This window comes from Thalassophryne amazonica, chromosome 12, assembly GCF_902500255.1.
Source record: "Thalassophryne amazonica chromosome 12, fThaAma1.1, whole genome shotgun sequence".
NCBI lineage: Eukaryota > Metazoa > Chordata > Actinopteri > Batrachoidiformes > Batrachoididae > Thalassophryne > Thalassophryne amazonica.
The window spans coordinates 82,278,563-82,302,521 of NC_047114.1; the positions used below are offsets into that span (position 1 = coordinate 82,278,563).

The window sequence follows — 23,959 nt, forward strand, 5'->3', positions numbered from 1 at the left end:
AATAATATCGGTTGTATTCAAATGGTAAAACATAAAATAAAAACCGGAGGCTGTGGCTGCCAGTATAATTCTGTAAAAAATACAGTAAAAATATGCACAAAAAACCTTTACAGAGAATTTACAGTTTGAAGCTGTTGTAATTTTTTTTTTCTTTTTTTGAAAATTACATTTTAAACTGCTAAATCCCACCGGATTTTTCTGCTAAATTAACATTATCCTGGGAAGTAACTTCCTTTGATGTGACCGGAAATTCTCAAGACATATGATTCCTCCTCAGTATTATGTATTTCCATCAGTGACTCAGAGCAGACTGCAGTGTCCGCACAACAGATGGAAAAACAGTCCGATGTTGAAATGCTGAAAAGTTCAGATAAACAGTTCATTGCAAATTAGACATGCACGTACAGTAACGTTACACAGTTAAAACCAAATGGAGTTCTGTTATTTTAGTGAAGAAATGCTGTATTTGTCATTCTGTCAAACCAATCTCTGTGTACACATCAGCTGTAACAATCTGTTGAGTGCTCCTCAAGCAACACAACTTTAAACATGTTTCACCAAGTCGTTTCTTTCTTCACCACATCCAACATGATGCTAATTAAGCGATGCTTTTTGTCAGGATGCTGCTATGTCATGCTATAGGAAACTATCACACTAAGGTTTACCATCTGTCAACAAAGCAAAACATTCTATGAGGCCAAAATAGAGAGAATAATGAAAAAAAAAGACTGAGTAGGAAACTGCTGTCGCCAAACAAAAATAAAGTGACTATATGCAGCGAGAGTCTACATTTGAATATTGTCCCTATACTGTAACAGTTATATTGTTATCAAAACAAGAGCGTTTGTATTTAAAATTTGCAAATTCTGCTAGGTAAATTCTATAAAGCACCTGTCAATTAAGATCATTTTTTATTGAAAACTTTCAAGTCTGCAAATGTAAAAAAAAAAAAAAAATGTAAAAAAAAAAAGAATAAATAAATATGCAAAATTCCAACTAATTCCAAACACAAACACACACTCATACTGTATGTACGACAATTGTGATTATTAAATAATTTTAAGGCAGTCAAACAGCTTCAGATTCAACAAACTAGAACCAAGAATAGTTTTCTCTTAAATTATTCAAACATAACTATAGTTCTAAAAGTATATAAAATAAAATAAAATTTAAATAACCTCAGTGGCAGTGTCGCAATAATTTAGAAAACACGGTGGCATTTCCACAAAATCTAACAAGAATAATTAATTGCAACATGCCATGCCATACGAAATACAAGTGTGTGGGAATAGACATGTATTATAACTGTGTTTAAATAGTCCGAACTTGAACAAAAATGCCACAACAGGCATTTAAACCCAATACAGAATTATTACAAGTTACTGTAAATACCAAAGCAAAACTGTGGCTCAGCTCCAATTGCTGATCATACAACAAAAAGTACAGCTGAAGTTTTCAAGTTTTACACTTTCCACTGATTGTGGAAGAAAACAAAGATAGAAAAGTGCAAAATTATTTGTCCAGTTTTACTACATCTGCTAAGAACTAGCAGATAGTTACCCCGTAATGTATTAAAAATGTGGTTGTATTGTCAATAAAAAAATATAATCTTGCAAAAACCCAATGAGGCACCATGGCAAGTGGCTGTATAAAAAACTGAATTTGTTTTCAGACACTGTGACCTGTAAGTAACTGTTGGGTGAGGGGAGAACGTCAGCGCAGTAAACTAAAGTCGTCTGGATGAAGTTATGAGTGAACAAGATATTTTTTTTATGTTTTACAGATTACAACAGCACGTGTAAGTGGTGTGCTAGTATAACACAGTGGGAACAATACATTTAACACAGCTGCTGGTGCAGAGTGTAAAACATACGGCAGTGGGACCCTCAGTCATCGAGGATCTACATATTAAACAGGTCGCACACTCTGTCGCCGTTGTCCAGGTTGAAACTATAGTCCATTCCTGCATGTGGGGACGGCAGCAACACAGAGAGCAAACAGGAACAGAACATTACACATCTAACTTAATTACTAAGAGCTCTACACAGATTTTTACTTTCTTTCAAAAATGTTTTCATTGCGTACCCTCAGTAGGCAAGAGCTCATTAATCAGGTCAGCAGTTTCTACAAGAGAAAACATTTTCACAAATTATATATAATCCGCAAGTAATAAAGTATCAACTGTTACAAAAACTCATAACTACCACAAAAAGACAGGAGAAAATCAACATATGAGCAGAGCCAGGCAGACATCAAAGTCACCAAATAAGACATCAAAGCACAGGCTTTCAGCTTTAACTTGGGACCATCCACATCCAAATCTGCTGAAACTGTAGGGCCAGTTTACCACCAGATGGGTTGCACCTGTGCACCAACTGCAGAGCATGTTGATTTTCGTTTTGGCAATAGTGTTAACAGATTACTACAGAAGCGTATTGCAATCCCTTGATAAATTTATTTTTTGGTTTGTTTTTCTGAGTAATTATTTCTGTTTTTCTGAGTAATTTATTTTTTGGTTTGTTTTTCTGAGTAATTATTTCTGTTTTTCTGAGTAATTTATTTTTTGGTTTGTTTTCTGAGTAATTTATTTTTTGGTTTGTTTTTCTGAGTAATTTATTTTTGGTCTGTTTTTTGACTATTTCTGGAGTCACCACGTAGCCAGCCTGAATGCATCCTGTATCCATGGAGCATACCGTATCTGTCCAACTGATTCTGGAGAAAAACTGCTATGTGTAGCAAATCTGAATGGGCTTTCCTTCTGAACAGCCGCAAAGTCCTCAGGTGCCTGCGTAGAGTTGACAAACTAATGAAAATACCATCTATATGACTTAAAGACAGGACAATCTCCCAGTGTCTTAAACCCAGATCAAAGTAAAACTTGATTAAACTGAACAATGTCATGTTTGTTACCAAATCGAGTTTTCAATTAATGAATACCTCTTCAAATGCTCTCTAAACTCAGAAAAAAAAAAAAAAAAATTGGTCCGAAAAACAGAAGAAAAAAACATTCAGAAAATCAGGAAAAAATTACTCTGAAAAACCAACCATAAAAATAAATTACTCTGAAAAACAGAAAAACTCAGAAAAACAGAAACAATTATTCAAAAAAAAAGACAAAAAATAAATTACTCTGAAAAACACAAATAATTACTCTGAAAAACAGACAAAAAAAATTAATTACTCAGAAAAACAGAAATAATTATTCTGAAAAATAGACAAAAAAAATAAATTACACGGAAAAACAGAAATAATTATTCCGAAAAACAGGCAAAAAACAATTTACTCAAAAAAAAAAAAAAAGAAAGAATTCTAAACTGATTGGTAAAAGCACTTCCAAAAAATGATTACTCCACAGAAGATAGAGAGTGTGGGGGAAATCCATAATCAAAGATGAATTATGTACATTAAGCTGTAAATACAACACAGCTGAAATGCTGCTGGTGAAAATACATGCACCGTATTTTCAGGAGTATAAATTGTGGTTTGTTTTACATTTGGGGCTCCTGCAACTTACATTTGGATACGACTTGTATACAAAAAAACCATGTGCATGTTATTCATAATAATAATTACAGTAAGGAATTCCACCTTGGATTTGCTGTGGCAACCCCGAGTGCAAACAAGGGAGCAGCCAAAGGGACTTACAATTACAGTAAGGAATTAATATAGGACTTTCACGGCAGTCAAAGCACAAAACAAAATAAATCCAATAATAAAAAAATGTCTGTCTTGTGGCTGCTCCAATTTGCTCAGGGTCGCCACAGCAGATCCAGCACAAATCCACATTGGGATTTGGCACAGGTTTTACACCGGACACCCTTCCTGGTGCAACTCCAGGTTTTACTTGGAGAAAAAAACTCCAGTAATAAAACAGTAAATGCCAATTATAAGAAGTAAACTACAACAAATTGATGGGCTGACAGAGTATATATATATATATATATATATATATATAAAGTACTTACTCTGACATAACTTTCTTCACCTCCCCTCGCAGACAAAACTCAGCAAGAGCATATTTAGAACTGACAACCTCCAGAGCAAATGAAGCATGTAGGTCGCTTGTTCAACCCAATGGTTGTCATCATGCATGGGTTGTTATATCAGGTAGTCTTAGCAGAGCAGGTATCTGAATGGGATAAGGAGTTGTGCTACCAATATGGTGATCTGAGTTTGATTACCCGTCACACTACCTGTCTGTGTCATTGGACAAGACACTTCATATGCATTGTCTCAGTCCACCCAGCTGTAAACGGATACGTAAACTGAGTTGGACTGGCATCCCATCCAGTGGGAGTTGAGGACAGTTATCTGCTTCAAGCTACAGTATCTGGTGATAAGCACCAGCAGCAAAGGGCCTCAGGGCCTGTATAGGAGTCTTACATGAGGGAAATTATTTTTACTCTGACTAGAGGGAAGAAACTGAAACTCGCTGTACAGAGGATGACTCAGGTCAGAAAGGGCTAACTAAGCTTTTCTAGATGTTATAGTCACATGCATTGGTAACAGTTTTTAGTGTTCCACACTGAATCATGATGGGAGTGGACAGAAAGAAATAATAAAACAGCCCTCAGGCCTCACATAGAACATGTCATAATTGTACTCCTGTGCCCCTTACCCTCACCTTCCAACTTCATATGATCTCCAGCTGAGCTGAGCTTCCACAGGCTACTTATATCCAGACCAGACGTGAACTCCTGGTTGACCAGCTCCATCTGCTGCTGCTCCAACAGTGACGCTGCCTCTGTGCAATACTCTGCAGGGAGGGTAGACGATATGACAAGAACACACATGCAACCTCTAATATGGTCGGGTTCAGTTTTCCAGATGGAACATCAGCTTTTACAGACATGTCTGACTGGGTTTGACTTTCTCAATATGAGGGACTGTGTTTGTTTTCTAGACATCTCTCAAACAAGTTGTTGACACTGACTCATCCTTCCTTTTCTTGTAAACCTCGATCCAAATAAGGAAGCACTTGATGATTCACATCTTTACTTCTACAGGAACATTAGTGTTTCCATAAAATGATGGTCAAACAAAAGCAGGCACATTCATGCAGCACAGCTTTCAAAAGAAAGTAAAATGTCTTTTCAAACACTGTAATGTTGGTCTACTTTCCAGTTTTTGTCAATGAAGACTGGTATGGTTGTAGAAACCATTGGGTTATAAATGCCTTTGTTAGCAAAGAAAGGTTTATTGACCTCGATCCACCGACGCCGTGATCTTTGCGGAATCAATAGATTCCTGATTGTACCACTTGAGAAGCTCAGCAAGGAATCTGAGTGTCTGGGTTTGTGACTGTTGTGGTTCAAGGCTAAGATCCTGGCTGTCAATGACTTCCTGGACTCAGCCATCAGATTTGTATCTGTATGCAGTGAAAGTATTTAAATTGTAGAGATGCCTAGGAAGAACTTACAGGGTCATGAGGCCACTGGCCAGAGATGCTTGGTAATGTTGATAACTCTAGAAGACACTGACGTCTGTAGAGTCCTGGGCCCGCATCCGTGAAGCAACTCAAAGTCCTCTAAAAAAGCTCCTAACTTAGCCTAAAAATTCCCGGCAAAGAATCTTAGCCTAAGAGAGATCCAAGAGGTGTCTGAGAGCAACTCTGAGTAAGGAGTGGACAGAAACTTTTATCTTTGTGAGGAGGCGGAGTTGACCCCGTTGCTAGGTGTGACACAGTCCTCTAAGAGCTGTGATTGGTTGTCATGGAAAGGGGAGGAGGAATTAAAAAAAAAAACAAATGCACTCTGAGCTCCTAGTCATGAATGGACAGTAAAATCAACCTATCGTATAACCTGACCTGTAATAAGACATGTCAAATGTGAAATCCTAAAATTCAATTCAATTTCAATTTAATCACCTTATAAAAGCGCCAAATTACAACAAAAGTCACCTCAAGGCGCTGCACGTAGAACAGTTCGACATAAAATTTAAAATAAGTGAATACAACAAAAATAACAAAAAAAATATAAAATTTTAAAAAACAAGTAAAAGAATAAAACAGATAAGAAAAATAAAACTATTCACAAGAAAGAGAATTAAAAATACATTTTAAGTCTTGATTTAAAAATGTCCACGGACTCAACTGTCTCACGGACACAGGAAGACTGTTCCACAAAATTAATGTTATGATGATGATACTTCTGACTTTTCTGTTACAAGTTTGGTTATTTGTATATGAGTGAATTTCTGTTATGCATGGGTGTCTACTAAATAAATTATATATATATATATATATATATATATACACACATACATATACAAGGTCTGTTAGAAAAGTATCCGACCTTTTAATTTTTTTCAAAAACCTGATGGATTTGAATCATGTGTGCTTGCATGGGCCAACCTTGAACCTTCGTGCGCATGCGTGATTTTTTTCACGCCTGTCGGTTGCGTCATTTTCTTGTAAGCAGCCTTTGTGTGAGGATGGGTGGAGTCTCTCGTCGTTTTTTCTGTGCAAGGAAATGGCGGAACGACTGGAGCAGCGCAACTGCATCAAATTTTGCCACAAACTGGGCAACAGCCAGGTGGAAACCATTCGGATTATTCAGACGGCTTTCGGTGACGATCCTCTGGGCATCACACAGATTAAGGAGCGGTACAACCGGTTTAAAGATGGCCGCACAACGGTGGAGGGTGTGCCGCGCTCCGATCGGCATTAACACGCTGAAACGACCAGATCATTTCCAAAGTGAACGCTGTGATGATGTGGGACCATCGTGTGATTATCCGAGAAATTGCAGAAGAGGTGGACATCAGCACTTTTTCGGCACATTCCACTGTGAAAGAAGATTTTGCCATGAAAAGAGTTGCAGCGAAATTCATCGGCACAAAGTTGATGCCGCAGCAAAAGCGCCACCATGTTGAAATCTCATAGGACATGTTGTAACATGCCCAGCTTGTTAACCATTCGGAAGATTCAGACGGCTTTCGGTGGCTTTTCAGTCGTGTGACTATCCGAGAAATTGTGGACAAGCTAGACATGTCAGTACTAAATTCGTACTGAGGCAGTACTTATGACGTACGGATCTCCAAATTTAGCCCACGTTTTTGCAAGTAGACTGCACGCACGTGCAAGTACGGCGGGTTGTGACCACGGCTTAACCTAAGCTGCTACTTTCAAGAAGTGGGGATGGGCAAGATTGCCATCCAGGACCCATGATGTTTCCTGGTGTGGTAGATGTTGTAGCATAGTAGAGGTGGGTGGATCGATCCTAATATCGATACCAACGCTGGTATTGATATTGAACGACCCTTGTTCATACTCAAGCTTTTTTCTCTCACACATGCACTGACTGCTGCGCAGGCAGATTCATCAAAGTCTACTCTCTGTAAAAGCAGCGCTGTGCTGTGTCACACACCATGAAGCAGCGAACCCTTGTATCGTGGTTTGTCAGCCCTCTACCTCAGGAGATTTTGTTTTAAGTTGTGTTGAGTGATATTTTTTTTTAAACAAAAATGTTGATTGTGATAATGAAGTATTTTGTTGTCATGTACAATGTTTGGCGAAATTCTATCCTAGGTCTTTTGGATCCTTTGGATCTATGAAGCTTAAATATGAAAAGTTTCGGTATCAGTATCGATATCGGCAATACTGGGCCTGTATTTACTTGGTATTGGATCAATACCAAAATTGCCCACCTCTACAACATAGGGCAGCGCGCTGACCACACCTGACCGGACCCAATTTACAAAGTCTACTATTGTTAGTCTTGAAACTTTTCCATTTTAAGTGTTGCTTTAGTAATTATACAGCTTGTTTTCTCACCAATCTGTTATGCAACTAAAAAGCCACTCAAAGGAGCATTGAAGCAAGTGTCCACATTCTACCCAAATTCTTACACATCGTGTATTGCTATAGACAGTTTTACAACTATATCACGAGGTGTGAAAGAAGACTTCCTTCACAAGCAATAGAGCCAAAAATTCATAAAAGTGGGCATTTTACAACATGACTGGTAACACCATGTTCTGCGGTACTGAACCTGCACATTGCTCTTTACACCCAATTAACTTGCAGGTACTTTGTTGAGAAAGGAAAAGCATCAACAATGACATGGCACCTCAACCACTCTTTCAAAAGTTGAGATCCAGGAGCAAGCTTACAAAATGATACCCAGACTGGGAAAAAAAAGGAGACATGACTTAGTTTGTTTATCAGTTGCACATGATCTGAATGTGTCCAAAGTACACAATTTTTTATGGTTTTAAAATTGGAATCATAAGAAAATTATGAAGCAAAAGTCCAGTGATCTTCCCTTGAAGATGTCAGACCAGAATTATTAGTTCAGGAACAAGAAATTACAATGAATTAATAACAGTTTTACATAGAATACAATGCTAAAATATCCTCTGCCATTATGAGCATTGTGTTCTTTATAATTTGCAGTTGTTTAATTAATTATTAAGATCCTATTGTTGAAGTCACCAAGGTGGTTAGAAAGCTCCTCGGTGGCAAGGCTCCCGGGGTGGATGAAATCCGTCCTGAGTACCTTAAGTCTCTGGATGTTGTGGGGCTGTCTTGGCTGACACGCCTCTGCAACATCGCGTGGCGATCGGGGACAGTGCCTCTGGGTTGGCAGACCGGGGTGGTGGTACCTCTGTTTAAGAAGGGGGACCGGAGGGTGTGTTCCAACTATAGGGGGATCACACTCCTCAGCCTCCCCGGTAAGGTCTATTCCGGAGTACTGGAGAGGAGAATTCGACCGATGGTCGAACCTCGGATTCAGGAGGAGCAGTGTGGTTTTCCTCCTGGTTGCGGCACACTGGACCAGCTCTACACGCTCCATCGGGTGCTCGAGGGTTCATGGGAGTTTGCCCAACCAGTCCACATGTGTTTTGTGGATCTGGAGAAGGCATTCGACCGTGTCCCTCGGCGCACCCTGTGGGGAGTGCTCCGGGAGTACGGGGTCCGGGGTCCTTTGCTAAGGGCTATCCGCTCCCTGTACGACTACTGCAGCAGGAGCTTGGTTCGCATTGCCGGTAGTAAGTCAAACCTGTTTCCAGTGCACGCTGGCCTCCGCCAGGGCTGCCCTTTGTCACCGGTTCTGTTCATTATTTTTATGGACAGAATTTCTAGGCGCAGCCAGGGTGTAGAGGGGGTCTGGTTTGGGAACCACAGAATCTCGTCTCTGCTGTTTGCGGATGATGTGGTTCTGTTGGCTTCGTCAAATCAGGACCTTCAGTGTGCACTGGGGTGGTTTGCAGCCGAGTGTGAAGCGTCCGGGATGAAAATCAGCACCTCCAAATCTGAGGCCATGGTTCTCGACCGGAAAAAGGTGCTTTGCCCTCTTCAGGTCGGTGGAGTGTCCTTGCCTCAAGTGGAGGAGTTTAAGTATCTCGGGGTCTTGTCCACGAGTGAGGGACGGATGGAGCGTGAGCTCGATAGACGGATCGGTGCAGCATCTGCAGTGATGCGGTCACTGTATCGGACCGTCGTGGTGAAAAGAGAGCTGAATAGGGGGGCAAAGCTCTCGATTTACCGATCGATCTACGTTCCGATCCTCACCTATGGTCATGAGATTTGGCTCATGACCGAAAGAACGAGCTCGCGAGTACAAGCGGCCGAGATGAGTTTCCTCCACAGGGTGGCAGGGTGCTCCCTTAGAGATAGGGTGAGGAGCTCAGTCACTCGGGAGGAGCTCGGAGTCGAGCCGCTGCTCCTCCACGTCGAAAGGAGTCAGTTGAGGTGGCTCGGGCATCTTTTCCGGATGCCCCCTGGACGCCTCGCTGGAGAGGTGTTCCGGGCACGTCCCACTGGGAGGAGGCCCGGGGGAAGACCCAGGACATGCTGGAGGGACTACATCTCTCGGCTGGCTTGGGAACGCCTTGGGGTTCCCCCGGAGGAGCTGGAGGAGGTGTGTGTGGATCAGGAGGTCTGGGCGGCTTTACTTGAGCTGCTGCCCCCGCGACCCGACTCCGGATAAAGCGGAAGAAAATGGATGGATGGATGGATGGATAAGATCCTATTGTCTTACATACAATTTATACATGTTCAATAAAGCCCCCCTTTATCAATCAGTAACAATATTTAGGTTTTAAAGGCATGTGCAGGAGGGCTTGTGTGCGCATATGTGAGCTTTTGAGAAGAGTGGAAGTTGTGCAAATCAAGGAATATTTGTAGATCACCCTTTGTGCATTTGCAGGTATTAATGAGACAAATTTAACTCCATAGCAGTTAGCTTTGAGTTAGCGGAAGTTAGCATGCACGCTAACCTCTCCAAATTGTCTTGTAAATCAATTCAGAGTGTTATGAGGTTCCAAAAACAATGTTTCAGTTTTGGAAGTGTTTCCTGCTCACTAGTTTTTACATAACATATGAGAAAGGTTTTATTTCTAGCCAAAAATGAAACAAAGTTAGCAAAACCCGGAAGTGACGTTACCACGTTAATGTCCACTAAATGTTTTGTAAATCCTTCCAGAGGTGTTATCAGTGTGTTCAGTTTTGGACGTGTTTGTTTCTTGCTAGCTTTTACACAATATATGAGAAAGGTGTTATTTCTAGCCAAAAACGAAGCAAAGTTAGCAGCTAGTGACACCATGAAGTGACATAACCATCATACCGTAAAATTAGGTACAGAATGTTACTTTTTAACCTTTTCAAATAGGTCAAGATTAGCCATCTTTGAACTTCTCCAAGGTCTGTGTTCCAAGAATGTTCCCTGTGAATTTGAAGCCTTTGGCAGTAATAGGACTGGACTTATGCTGAGCGCAAACAGACAGACAGACGAAAAGCCTTTGCAATACACGAGGACCATATTTGATGGCCTCGGGTAAAATGCGGCTCCAGCTCACAATATTAAGCACAAAATCTAAGGCAGTTATGATTCAGTGTATTGCTCAGGGACACACCAACTGCCACTTATTATAGATATAAACTTCCATCCATCCATCCATTTTCTTCCGCTTTATCCGGAGTCGGGTCGCGGGGGCAGCAGCTCAAGTAAAGCCGCCCAGACCTCCCGATCCACACACACCTCCTCCAGCTCCTCCGGGGGAACCCCAAGGCCTTCCCAAGCCAGCCGAGAGATGTAGTCCCTCCAGCGTGTCCTGGGTCTTCCCCGGGGCCTCCTCCCAGTGGGACATGCCCGGAACACCTCTCCAGCGAGGCGTCCAGGGGGCATCCGGAAAAGATGCCTGAGCCACCTCAACTGACTCCTTTCGACATGGAGGAGCAGCGGCTCGACTCCGAGCTCCTCCCGAGTGACCGAGCTCCTCACCCTATCTCTAAGGGAGCGCCCAGCCACCCTGCGGAGGAAACTCATCTCGGCCGCTTGTACTCGCGATCTCGTTCTTTCGGTCATGAGCCAAATCTCATGACCATAGGTGAGGATCGGAACGTAGATCGATCGGTAAATCGAGAGCTTTGCCCCCCTACTCAGCTCTCTCTTCACCACGACGGTCCGATACAGCGACCGCATCACTGCAGATGCTGCACCGATCCGTCTATCGATCTCACGCTCCATCCGTCCCTCACTCGTGAACAAGACCCCGAGATACTTAAACTCCTCCACTTGAGGCAAGGACACTCCACCGACTTGAAGAGGGCAAAGCACCTTTTTCCGGTCGAGAAACATGGCCTCGGATTTGGAGGTGCTGATTTTCATCCCGGACGCTTCACACTCGGCTGCAAACCGCCCCAGTGCACGCTGAAGGTCCTGATTTGACGAAGCCAACAGAACCACATCGTCCGCAAACAGCAGAGACGAGATTCTGTGGTTCCCAAACCAGACCCCTCTACACCCTGGATGCGCCTAGAAATTCCGTCCATAAAAATAATGAACAGAACCGGTGACAAAGGGCAGCCCTGGCGGAGGCCAACGTGCACTGGAAACAGGTTTGACTTACTACTGGCAATGCGAACCAAGCTCCTGCTGCGGTCGTACAGGGACCGGATAGTCCTTAGCAAAGGACCCCGGACCCCGTACTCCCGGAGCACTCCCCACAGGGTGCGCCGAGGGACACGGTCGAATGCCTTCTCCAGATCCACAAAACACATGTGGACTGGTTGGGCAAACTCCCATGAACCCTCGAGCACCCGATGGAGCGTGTAGAGCTGGTCCAGTGTGCCGTGACCAGGACGAAAACCACACTGCTCCTCCTAAATCCGAGGTTCGACCATCGGTCGAATTCTCCTCTCCAGTACTCTGGAATAGACCTTACCGGGGAGGCTGAGGAGTGTGATCCCCCTATAGTTGGAACACACCCTCCGGTCCCCCTTCTTAAACAGAGGGGCCACCACCCCGGTCTGCCAATCCAGAGGCACTGTCCCCGATCACCACACGATGTTGCAGAGGCGTGTCAGCCAAGACAGCCCCACAACATCCAGAGACATAAGGTACTCAGGACGGATTTCATCCACCCCAGGAGCCTTGCCACCGAGGAGCTTTCTAACCACCTCGGTGACTTCGGCCTGGGTAATGGATGAGTCCTCCTCCGAGTCCCCAGTCTGCTTCCTCTTCGGAAGACGTGACGATGGGATTGAGGAGATCCTCGAAGTACTCCTTCCACCACCCGACAACATCCCCAGTCAGGGTCAACAGCTCCCCACCCGCACCGTAAACAGTGCTGGTGGAGAGCTGCTTCCACCTCCTGAGGCGTCGGACGGTTTGCCAGAATCTCTTCGAGGCCGACCGATAGTCCTTCTCCATAGCCTCCACAAACTCCTCCCAGACCCGAGTTTTTGCCTCTGCGACCGCATGGGCTGCGGCACGGTTGGCCTGCCGGTACCTGTCAGCTGCCTCTGGGGTCCCACCTACCAACAAAGATAAGTAGGACTCCTTCTTCAGCTTGATGGCATCCCTTACTTCCGGTGTCCACCACCGGGTTCGGGGATTGCCGCCGCGACAGGCACCAGAGACCTTGCGACCACAGCTACGAGCAGCCGCATCAACAATGTTGGTGGAGAACATGGTCCACTCGGACTCCATGTCTCCAACCTCCCCCGGGATCTTATTTTTTAATTATTAAATTTGAGCAGAACAACAAACGTTTATGTAACATTTGTCAAAATCAACTTTGATAAGAATTCAACACAAACTAAAATCTGTTGCCTCAACACCCAGCCAAATATCACCACCTTTTCATCCTCAAATCCGCATGATCTAGTCCTTACCCATGTTCTCCTCACTCAGTATGAACCAAGGTGCCAGCACGTTGTCATGTTCTGGCAGCGCCATCTGGTGGTCTGAGCAGACAGAGTCCTGGCTGCAGCTAGAAGAGGCGGTGCTGGAGATGGAGTGGGAGGTTGATGACAGAGGGCAGCTGTGCAGGATGCCGGAGGTGCTAGGCTGAACTGGCATTGCAAAGATGTTGCCAGTGGGTGGCACGGGGACGACCACAGGGGTGGTAGAATCTGAATCCCTGTTCATGAGCGACACGTGGATCGGACCTGACTGGCTGTGTAGATTCATTTGGTACTTCTTCTGACCACTGGGGTCCTATGGAAGAGCAGCCAGGAGATTAGTTTAAAATAATAAACAGCATCACAGGCAGTTTGATGAGGATGTGAATGCTGGCTGCAAAAGTGATTAATTGTATTAAGAACCCTTGTGCTTTTTTGTCCAAATAGTTATGGGCTCTGAAAATAGATGCACTGCAGTCAAACACTGAATCAATGCTTTCTGAAGATCAATTCATATTTATAATGTTCAAAAGCTGCCGGGAAGTTCATACATTTATATAACATTCTCTGATATTCTCTACACAATATTTAATCCCGCCATAAAATATCTCACCCTGCATTTAACCCCGCTTCACATGCATCTACAGGCATTCAACTAACAAGCATCACACAAGTGCATCAGGTCAAAAGTAATCTCAAAACCTCATGCATGCGCCCACGCACTTCCTCCTGAAGATGGCGATAGAAGGAAAAGAAAATATTCACTCATAAATTCACCTCAGGTAATTATAGCTTCTTCATTAAAATGGGCTGTAATTTTGCAACACATTACAAAAAAAATAAACCTACCATGAGTTTCAGGTTTCTAGCCCAATTTCTTATCTTACACTGCCAAAATATACAGTAAATGAGGAAGCCAGCTCATACTAACACAATATAAAAAAAATTTAAATTAATGTATCTAAATATATCCTGGCTTCATGTCTTTGTCCAGGTCCACTCTACAAACCCAATTCAAATAAAGTTGGGATGTTGTGAAAAATGTAAATAAAAACAGAATACAATGACTTGCAAATCCTCTTCAACCTATATTCAACTGAATACACCACAAAGACAAGATATTTAATGTTCAAACTCAGACTTTTTTGTTTTTGTGCAAATATTTGCTCATTTGATATTGGATGCCTGCAACACATTCCAAAAAAGTTGGGACGGGGCAACAAAAGACTGAGAAAGTTGATGAATTCTCAAAGAACACCTAATTGGAAACACGTGAGTGTCATGATTGGGTATAAAAAGAGCATGGCCAAAAGGCTCAGCTGTTCACAAGCAAAGATGGGGCAAGAATCACCACTTTGTGAACAACTGCATGAAAAAATAGTCCAACAGTTTAAGAACAATGTTCAATTGCAAGGAATTTAGGGATTCCATCATCTACAGTCCATAGTATAATCAGAAGATTCAGAGAATCGGGAGAACTTTCTACATGTAAGCGGCAAAGCTGAAAACCAACATTGAATGCCTGTGACCTTTGATCCCTCAGGTGGCATTGGGGTGTGTTAGTGCCCCATGGCATGGGCAACTTACACATCTGTGATGGCACCATCAATGCTGAAAGGTACATCCAGGTTTGGAACAACACATGCTGCCATCCAAGCAACATCTTTTTCAGGGATGTCCCTGATTATTTCAGCAAGACAATGCCAAGCCACATTCTGCACGTGTTACAACAGCGTGGCTTTGTAGTAAAAGAGTGCGGGTACTAGACTGGCCTGCCTGCAGTCCAGTCCAGACCTGTCGCCCATTGAAAATGTGTGGTGCATTATGAAGCGCAAAATACGACATGGAGACCCCGGACTGTTGAACAACTGAAGTCGTACATCAAGCAAGAATGGGAAAGAATTCCACCTACAAAGCTTCAACAATTAGTGTCCTCAGTTCCCAAATGCTTATTGAGTGTTGTTAGAAGGAAAGGCGATGTAACACAGTGGTAAAAATACCGCTGTCCCAGCTTTTTTGAAACGTGTTGCAGGCATCCATTTCAAAATGAGCAAATATTTTCACAAAAACAATAAAGTTTATCAGTTTGAACATTAAATATCTTGTCTTTGTGGTGTATTCAATTGAATATAGGTTGAAGAGGATTTGCAAATCATTGTATTTTGTTTTTATTTACATTTTACACAACATCCCAACTTCATTGGAATTGGGGTTGTAAAAGTTAATGGGTTCTGTCATCAGCCACATCCCACCCCTCCATTGAGTTTGGGGAAAACCAGTTTTGTAGTTTCTGTGCAATCCTGCTGACAGACAGACGACACTAAAAACATTAACCCCTTTACGGAAGTAACGTAAAGGTATTAATAAATAAAATTATTCCCTATTGACTGAAGCGGTACCTCTGTAAAAGTAATGAGTCAAGGTATGCTAAAGGTTCTTGACGATCGTGCAATATTCTTTCCACTTAGCACACCGATCACAACCATTCTTGCCTCCTACAAAGATCATGCAGCCATGTTGTCCAGGTTTCCTACAACCAGCTTACAAAGAATAACTGACCATTACAGGCAGCAGCACTTCTAGTTGTGTCCCAACAGGAGCCACTACAACAAGAGCAATGTCTTCTTGGAAGGCATTACAGATGTCTTTGTCTGTCACAAATTTAAAAGTAGGCAAATGTTAAGGAAACATCAGCAGAATTAGTTTTCAGAGGAAAAGGAGAAACTGGAAAAACGAGACTCAGGACATTACGCAACAGGATTAGCCTCAATGGGCTGTCATCAGCAATTACAATTAGAATCCTCCCTTCACAGCATTAACTCAATTCAACAAGCACAGAATGTTAAAAGGATCAAGTAAGAGTTTTCTTCTGCCAGAAATGAATTAATAGTGTCCCAAGAGGAACAGAATTAAAAATTATAAAGACATGCACCCATTCATTTTCAAAGCCACTTGTCCCATTGAAGGTCCTTTGTGTGTATGACAGCATGAAAGGATATGTACTGTTGATGGGGTCAGAGTTAAACTGTGTCATGCTCTCCTCCAGGCAAGCTCTTTGGTTGTCCAGCTCTTTTTCTTGGTCCTCTAGTTCAGCGATCTCAGCCTTCAGTGTCTTCTTCTGTTCCAACATCTCCTTAGTCTGTCTGCTTGAGTTCTCACCTCTGGATACCACGATGACAAACAAAACAAAAGGCAAGGTTGGCACTATGAAGAATGAAGACCAGACAATATTTTTGTTCTCCTGGCCATGTTGGCAGATTCATCCGATTTTAATTATTTATGCTTAAACCTAACAGAATGTTTGGTTGAAGAAACAATAAGCATGAAATTTGAACGGCTTCAATTCTTCACATTCAAGGCTACAGAGAGGGAAATCCTTTGTTTCATGTACAAGAGCACTGCCAATTGTTACCCTGCTTGTCAGCAAAGTGGCAGTAGCAGCGTAGTGTTTTCACTGACATACGTGTGTGTGTGTGTGTGTGTGTGTGTGTGTGTGTGTGTGTGTGTGTGTGTGTGTGTGTGTGTGTGTGGACAAGGTAACTCCAAAACAGCTGGGCAGATTTCTTCTAAACTTGGTGGGAATACTATTTTGCCAAACATGTAGCTGTGACTAGATTTTGGAGTAGTTTGGTCAAAGGTTAAATGTCAAGGTCAAAGAAAACATGGGTTGAAATAATACCTTTTTGTACATCTCAACAACCCAGAAGCCAAGATGGACCAAACTTGGTGGGAACATTACTTGAATGGCTATCTAGAGGTGATTATATTATGGAGTAGTAAGTCAAGGAAAACTTGGTCCAAAAAACACTTTTTTGTGTGTGTGTGTTTCAACAACCAAGAAGCTGAAATGGATGATCAAAAGCAGAGCTGTCAAACTGATTCCAGAAAGGGCCAAGAGGATGCGGGTTTTCTTTGCAGCCACCCACTCCAACAGGTGAATTTCATTAATTAACATCACCCTGAGAAGATGGAATCAGTTGATCTACTATCGTAGAGTGTCTCCTGCTGGTCTCAGTCACACATATTCTGATCAGCAAAATATTTGTGACTAATTGGTATGAATTACATCATACTGAAGTCACACAGACACCCATACAGACACATGTATGTATAGTGGTACATTTATATTGTGGTGGGTAGAGTGTGCAGGGTATGTATCAGCCCTGTGATGTCTTTCATTTTACATAAAGTTGTTGAAAATATTGAAAGCAATAAACAAGGTTTATCAGATTCTACAATCTGAAAATTACAAGACAAAAACGACTGTTCGAACCTCCATCGAATTACATTCTTGGTTTTCTTCTCGATTAATCCCACACCTTCTAGTACATTGGTGATGTCGTACATCCTCCGTTTCTGTTTCACTGCCAAAGTGTCTGCAGCCTGTTGATCCAGAAAGACATTTTCATCTTACTAAGGGGCAGTGTCGTATTACTGTAATCTTTGACACAAGGTCCATCTCAAATATCTGTAATCAGGTATCAACACCAAACCTCAAATACTTCTAACAAAAACAATCAAAAATGTGTGTACATATGCATGATTTGTGGGCATAGCAGCAAATATGTCAATTGAAGAAACTGGCGAATTAACCTACACAAACAGCAAATAAAATCCCCTGGAAGGTAATGACAGTTGTACAGTAGCACAGAAAGGAGAAGGAGGGAACGCTTTTCCAGAAGTCCTGTGCTTAAACATTACCCAACACTGGCGCTCAACCAGAGAGGGAAACTTCTGACTACAACCCCAATTCCAATGAAGTTGGGACGTTGTGTAAAATGTAAATAAAAATAGAATACAATGATTTGCAAATCCTCTTCAACCTGTATTCAATTGAATACACCACAAAGGCAAGATATTTAATGTTCAAACTGATGAAATTTTTTGTTTTTGTGCAAATATTTGCTCATTTTGAAATGGATGCCTGCAACATATTTCAAAAAAGCTGGGACAGTGGTATGTTTACCACTGTGTTACATCACCTTTCCTTCTAACAACACTCAATAAGCATTTGGGAACTGAGGACACTAATTGTGAGCGTCATGATTTGGTATAAAAAGAGCATCCACAAAAGGCTCAGCCGTTCACAAGCAAAGATGAGGCGAGGATCACCACTTGAAAAAATAGTCCAACAGTTTAAGAACAATGTTTCTCAATGTTCAATTGCTAGGAATTTAGGGATTCCCTCATCTACAGTCCATAATATAATCAGAAGATTCAGAGAATCTGGAGACCTTTCTTCATGTAAGCGGCAAGGCCGAAAACCAACACTGAATGCCTGTGACCTTCGATCCCTCAGGCAGCACTGCATTAAAAACCAACATCATTGTGTAAAGGATCTTACCACATAGGTGAGGAACACTTCAGAAAACCACTGTCAGTTAACACAGTTCTTCACTACATCTACAAGTGCAAGTTAAAACTCAACCATGCAAAGCGAAAGCCATACATCAACAACATCCAGAAACGCCGCCGCCTTCTCTGGGCCCGAGCTCATTTGAAAAGGACAGACGCAAAGTGGAAAAGTGTGCTGTGGTCTGATGAGTCCACATTTCAAGTTTCAAGTTTATTCGGTTCAAGGAAAAAAAGAACTTAGCAACAAAATAAAAACAAAATAAATAAAACTGATTTCTCAGTCAGTCAACCCATGCAACCAATTTGTTTTTGGAAATCATGGACGTAGTGTCCTCCAGACAAAACAGGTAAAAGACCATCCAGATTGTTACCAGCGCGAAGTTCAAAAGCCAGCATCTGTGATGGTGTGGGGGTGTGTCAGTGCCCATGGCATGGGCAACTTACACATCTGTGATGGCACCATCAATGCTGAAAGGTACATCAAGGTTTTGGAGCAACCCATGCTGCCATCCGAGCAGTGTCTTTTTCACCACTGTCCCAGCTATTTGAAATGTGTTGCAGGCATCCATTTCAAAATGAGCAAATACTTACACAAAACAATAAAGTCTATCAATTTGAACATTAAATATCTTGTCTTTGTGGTGTATTCAGCTGAATACAGGTTGAAGAGGATTTGCAAATCATTGTATTTTTTTTTTTACATTTTACACAACATCTCAACTTCATTGGAATTGGGGTTGTATGATGAAAAGAAAATGTCAGATGGTCAAAAATGGTCAATTATCAATTATTAATATTATTATTTTCCTGAATATCTTTGATATGCAATGTTGCAGGAAAGAGATTAGCTGTTAAATGCAGGAACATTTTTGAAAAAGAAGAGATGGAAATGTATTTGTGTCAGACATTTTACATGAAATTTCTCATGTATTAAATGACAAAAATTAAGTGAAAACTACAAACCAAAACTACCCCCCCACACCCCAAATAAATAATAAAAATAAATAAATAAAATTTGCTTGAATTTTAAAACATAAGTTTCATATTTGAATACAGCAGTAATTTCCAAAGTGTGGGCCCTGAGAGGTTATTAAAATAGTAAGTCCCTTTGGCTGCTCCCTTGTTTGTACTTGGGGTCGCCACAGCAAATCCGAGGTGGATCTGCATGTTGAATTGGCAATGGTTTTACGCCGGATGCCCTTCCTGACGCAACTCCACATTACATGGAGAAATGTGGCAGGGGTGGGATTTTAACCCGGAACCTTCTGCGCTGAAACCAAGCGCATTAACCACTTGGCCACCACCCCTCCTTGAGAGGTTATTAAAATAAATAACTAAAAATATCTTTGATTTTTAATCTTGCAATGAAGTTTAAAATAATCCAAAAATATTGATGTTTATTCTGAAAATGTAATCAGAGATGAGCATTTTTATTTTTCAGCTAATGTTGCAGTGACTGACAACATCATCATAATTCATCACATCTCCCCACTCACTGTACTTAAGGTGGAAACATGCGGTAACTGAGTAATCCTCCAGAGGCTTTTTTTTTTCATTTTGTTGTCCCAACAGGTGGAAGACAGAATGACAGAATATGTGTGTGTGTGAATATATATATATATATATATATATATATATATATATATATATATATATATATATATAGGCATTTACACATTAAAAAAATATAAAATCAGGCTTCTCAGAATTTAAATTTGTAAAATAAATAAATAAATAATAATGTCCTCTAAGTTAAAAGTGAAAACAAATCTCAACAACATGATTATTGTTATACCATGAAGCTGTGACTAGTGAAAGTTGTGTAGTCTCTCCAATCACATAAAAATTGTAACTTCTTTCACTAAATTTAAAGAGCATAATTTTGGATCAAAATCAAGATTAAATTGTACCCTGTCCTATTTCTGACATAAACCTAATCCTATACACCCAATAAAATATAACAAAATGAAACGAGGGTAACACGATGGCTTAGTGGTTAGCACTGCTGCCTTATAGCAAGAAGGTCATGGTGTTGATTCCCACCTGAGGCCTTTCTGTGTGGAGTCTGCGTGTATATTGACCCTGTGTGTGTTTGTGTGTGTGTGTTCCCTCCGAGTGCCCAGACTTCCTCCCACATCCAAAAGCATGCGGGTTAGATGGACTGGAAACTATAAATTTACATAAGTGTGCTGGGATAGGCTCCGCCCACCCACCTCAGTTGGAGCCAGTGTTGCCAGATGTACGATAATTATCGTATTTGTACGATAGTTTTACCCTCTGTACGATGTACGATCAATAATGGGAAAAAATCCAAAATGTACGATAATTTCAGTTGGTTGCCCAAACACGCATCTCTGTCTGACACCCAAGAATCATTTTGCAGGCGTTGCACTCAGGCGGCATCAAAGACACACCACACACAGGGCTGCTGCTGGCTTTGTCCGGCCGGGACAGTCATTTGAAAGCCCACCCCCTCTCCATATAAGGTAATGAGTTCCCATCCAATCTCTGCCGTGACAGGAAGATTCCCCAACCAACATAATTTTTTTTTTCGAAACTTTATTTCAACAAATGCAATAACAAACGAACAAAACACAAGAGCAAAGAGTTATACAAGAAAAATAAAAAGTTCAAGTTCCTTATGGAGGTGTCAACATTTTTTGTTTTGTGTTCAACAAAATCTGCACAAGTGGCCATGGCATCGGATGACGACAGCGACCTCGAGGTTGAATTCGACTCTTTCTAGTCTGGTAATAAACATGTTTGTGTCCCTTCACAGAAAAAAAAAATCTTTCTAGTCTGGTAGTGCATTTGCGTTCTTTTTGTGCCATAGCTTCCCCATTACTATAGGGATATTGTGAATTACTGTTTAAAAATGTGACATAAAATTCTTTGGAAATTTAAAAAAAAAAAACAAAAAAACGCTAAAATAGCTACGTTGTATGCGTTTTGTTTGTGTACGATAATTTCTCCCAAAATACGATAATTTTGAGGTTTTGGTACGATAGTTTCATATTTGGCAACACTGGTTGGAGCACTGAAGGTGAGTGAAAAGATCATTAGTCCGATTATAATGTGCTCAAACTAGCCCATTAGAATTAGCTCAAAATCAAACCAGAGGCTCCACTACGTTTGCTTTTCAATCCAGTCATCTTTAAAAGGGCATATGGTAGAATTACTTTTTTACTGCCTGTTAGCAGGAACGGCTAATGGCGGCTCCACCTGGAGACGAATCACAGCTCCTGACTGACAGCAGCCCTTTGTGTGCACCTCCACCGGCCTGATGCTGGCACCACAAAAAATAAATAAATAAACCCCCCGCCATAAAACAAACCCCAAACTCGTCGTCTCACTGACCACTTTTAAGTCCAGCAGGCCGTCCTCAGCTTCGCGAAGCAGCCTGACAAACTTCATCGTAAGAACCCCCAAACTTTTATCCTGCCGTCTCGTTGGAGAGATCACAGTCGTCGCTGTCCCCGACTCCATCTTCTTAAAAAACAAAGCCTGACTTCAGGATTCTGTAATTTAAACTACACCGCTTTTATTTAACCCAAAGTTATTTCGTTGGTACTCACTTCCAACAGGGGAACACAGCACCTGTGGGGTTTTTTAAAACGACATACGTTCGGTGGAGGTTGCCATGGCAACCGCTGCCCTGCGCTCCCGTCAGCGAAGCCCCGCCCTCGACAGGCAACTTTTTATGAAATGGTTTATAAGCTCATAATATCATAATTCATGACATTTATTTGCTCATTTGGGGGCTGATGGAAAATCTGCTCTCTTTACTGTATTCTCAATTTATTATGTACAAAGTTCTGTGCGTGTGTGTTATAGCAATTTGATCCTATGCTCAGTTTTACAAATTGTGGTATAAAAGTGGATAAATCTTTGAACTGGTTCAGAAAAGTAATGAAGTAATCACTATGATGGAAATGTGTATTTCTGTCCAGCAGATGGAGCTAAACTCTCTTCCTGGAAATTGTTCGACGTCCACTTCAAAGCTATAGACACCTTGCACAGGGCTTCCAAATAAATTAATTAAATAAATATTTATTCCAAGCCCAGAGCTAGCTGATCTTGGAAGACTGAACTATACTGACACATTACATTACAATGCAAACTGAACAAGTTACCTAAAAAGTCATCACTGGTAAAGAATTATACAGGTCTGGATCATGGAAGCCAATTTCAGCCATTTAAGACCCGAAATCTGTAAATTTCAAATGGGTGGTGGTATATCATGTTTCAGTAGGCCACTGAAGTTTTTTTTTTTTTAGAGTAAGATGTATTGTCCACACGGACAAAAATTACATTTTTTATCCAAAAATCCCTTCAGGATGAAAATTACTGCCCTTTTTAGGGTAGGGGTTAAAGAGGCCAAAACAGTGACATAGTTAAAATGTGGATTTTGACCTTTGAATATCTTTGTGCGCCCTCAGTAAGCCTCATTGATCTTATGGCAGAGGTCTCAAACTTGTTCCAGAAAGGGCCGAGAGGGTGCAGGCTTTCTTTGCAACCACCCACTCCACCAAGTGATTTCACTGATTAACATCACTTTGAGCAGGTGGAATCAGTTAATCCATGAAATCACCTGGTGGTTGGAGTCGGTGGTTGCAAAGAAAACCTGCACCCTCTCGGCCCTTTCTGAAATGAGTTTGAGACCTCTGTCTTATGGTATATGAATGTATAGATGGAGTTCTCCCATTTTAGCATTGTATTTTGTAAGGCTAACTGAGGGCGCCGCCTATAAGTGGTGCTTAAAGTCACAACTTTTGGCATTTTGGGCTACATTTGGGACCCTCCCAGGGCCTGCGACCTGAATAAGCCTTTCTCATTTATGCATATTTGGATACACTGGGACAAGTTCTTTCCAAATTTGCATAAATGGCGGTGGCTTAGTGAGGGCGCTTTTGCATTTTATGTTGAGAACACAATATTTGGCAATTTTCATTTGGCCAACTCAGTGTGCCCCCTATGGATTTCAGTGAAACTTGTTTTATTATGTTCCTCTGTATCTCTGCTATTCAGGATAAAGATATCAGGAAGGCTTTTTGCCTCATTAACTCTTTACTTGCCTTAGTTTGACATATATCACAATCAAGCTCCACAAATGAAAGATGCCTATTTTCTTAGATTCGCCACCACCAACCATTAGGGAGAATTACTTTAGTGATTCCAGAGCACTGAGCAAAGACAACTTATTCAAAATAAGAAATAATTTAAAAATAATAAACCTTGCCCTCTTTGCTGAAGTGCTGCCACCTGCCAGCTGAGCCGCCTATTGAAGTGTCAGAGAACTAACATTTTGCCTGTCTTGATTAACTGGGGTGTGATCCAGTTAATGTGCTTGCCTCTACTGGTGGTTGGCTCTCACTGCGGTATTGTATCACTTCCTGTTCCGGAGCACAGCGGTGTTTTGCTGTATCTGTTAGCTGTTTAATCTGCGCAGTTAGATTGATCTAGTTACCGAGATAA

General features: G+C 41.6%; 1 protein-coding gene across 1 annotated transcript; it reads right to left on the bottom strand.

Annotated features, from left to right (window-relative positions):
• Positions 1–1,765: 1,765 nt before the first annotated feature.
• LOC117522459 (transcription factor E2F5-like) lies at positions 1,766–22,028 on the bottom strand. The gene is made up of 8 exons (XM_034183870.1): positions 21,842–22,028; positions 17,403–17,512; positions 16,129–16,290; positions 15,689–15,797; positions 13,121–13,445; positions 4,625–4,756; positions 2,086–2,124; positions 1,766–1,963 (listed from the first exon to the last, which is right to left on the bottom strand). Exons 1-8 carry the CDS (start codon positions 21,968–21,970, stop codon positions 1,902–1,904), a joined length of 1,068 nt encoding a protein of 355 aa, XP_034039761.1. The 5' UTR covers positions 21,971–22,028; the 3' UTR covers positions 1,766–1,901.
• Between the last annotated feature and the right edge of the window lie 1,931 nt (positions 22,029–23,959).

Bases quoted from the DNA above. Each gene is read 5' to 3' on its own strand.
- LOC117522459 (XM_034183870.1), bottom strand. From the start codon at position 21,970: ATGGAGTCGGGGACAGCGACGACTGTGATCTCTCCAACGAGACGGCAG. The intron at 4,757-13,120 runs GTAAGGACTAGA...CCCTCCCTGCAG, and splicing joins ACTGAGTGAGGAGAACATGG to AGTATTGCACAGAGGCAGCG. The intron at 1,964-2,085 runs GTACGCAATGAA...CCCCACATGCAG, and splicing joins TGAGCTCTTGCCTACTGAGG to GAATGGACTATAGTTTCAAC.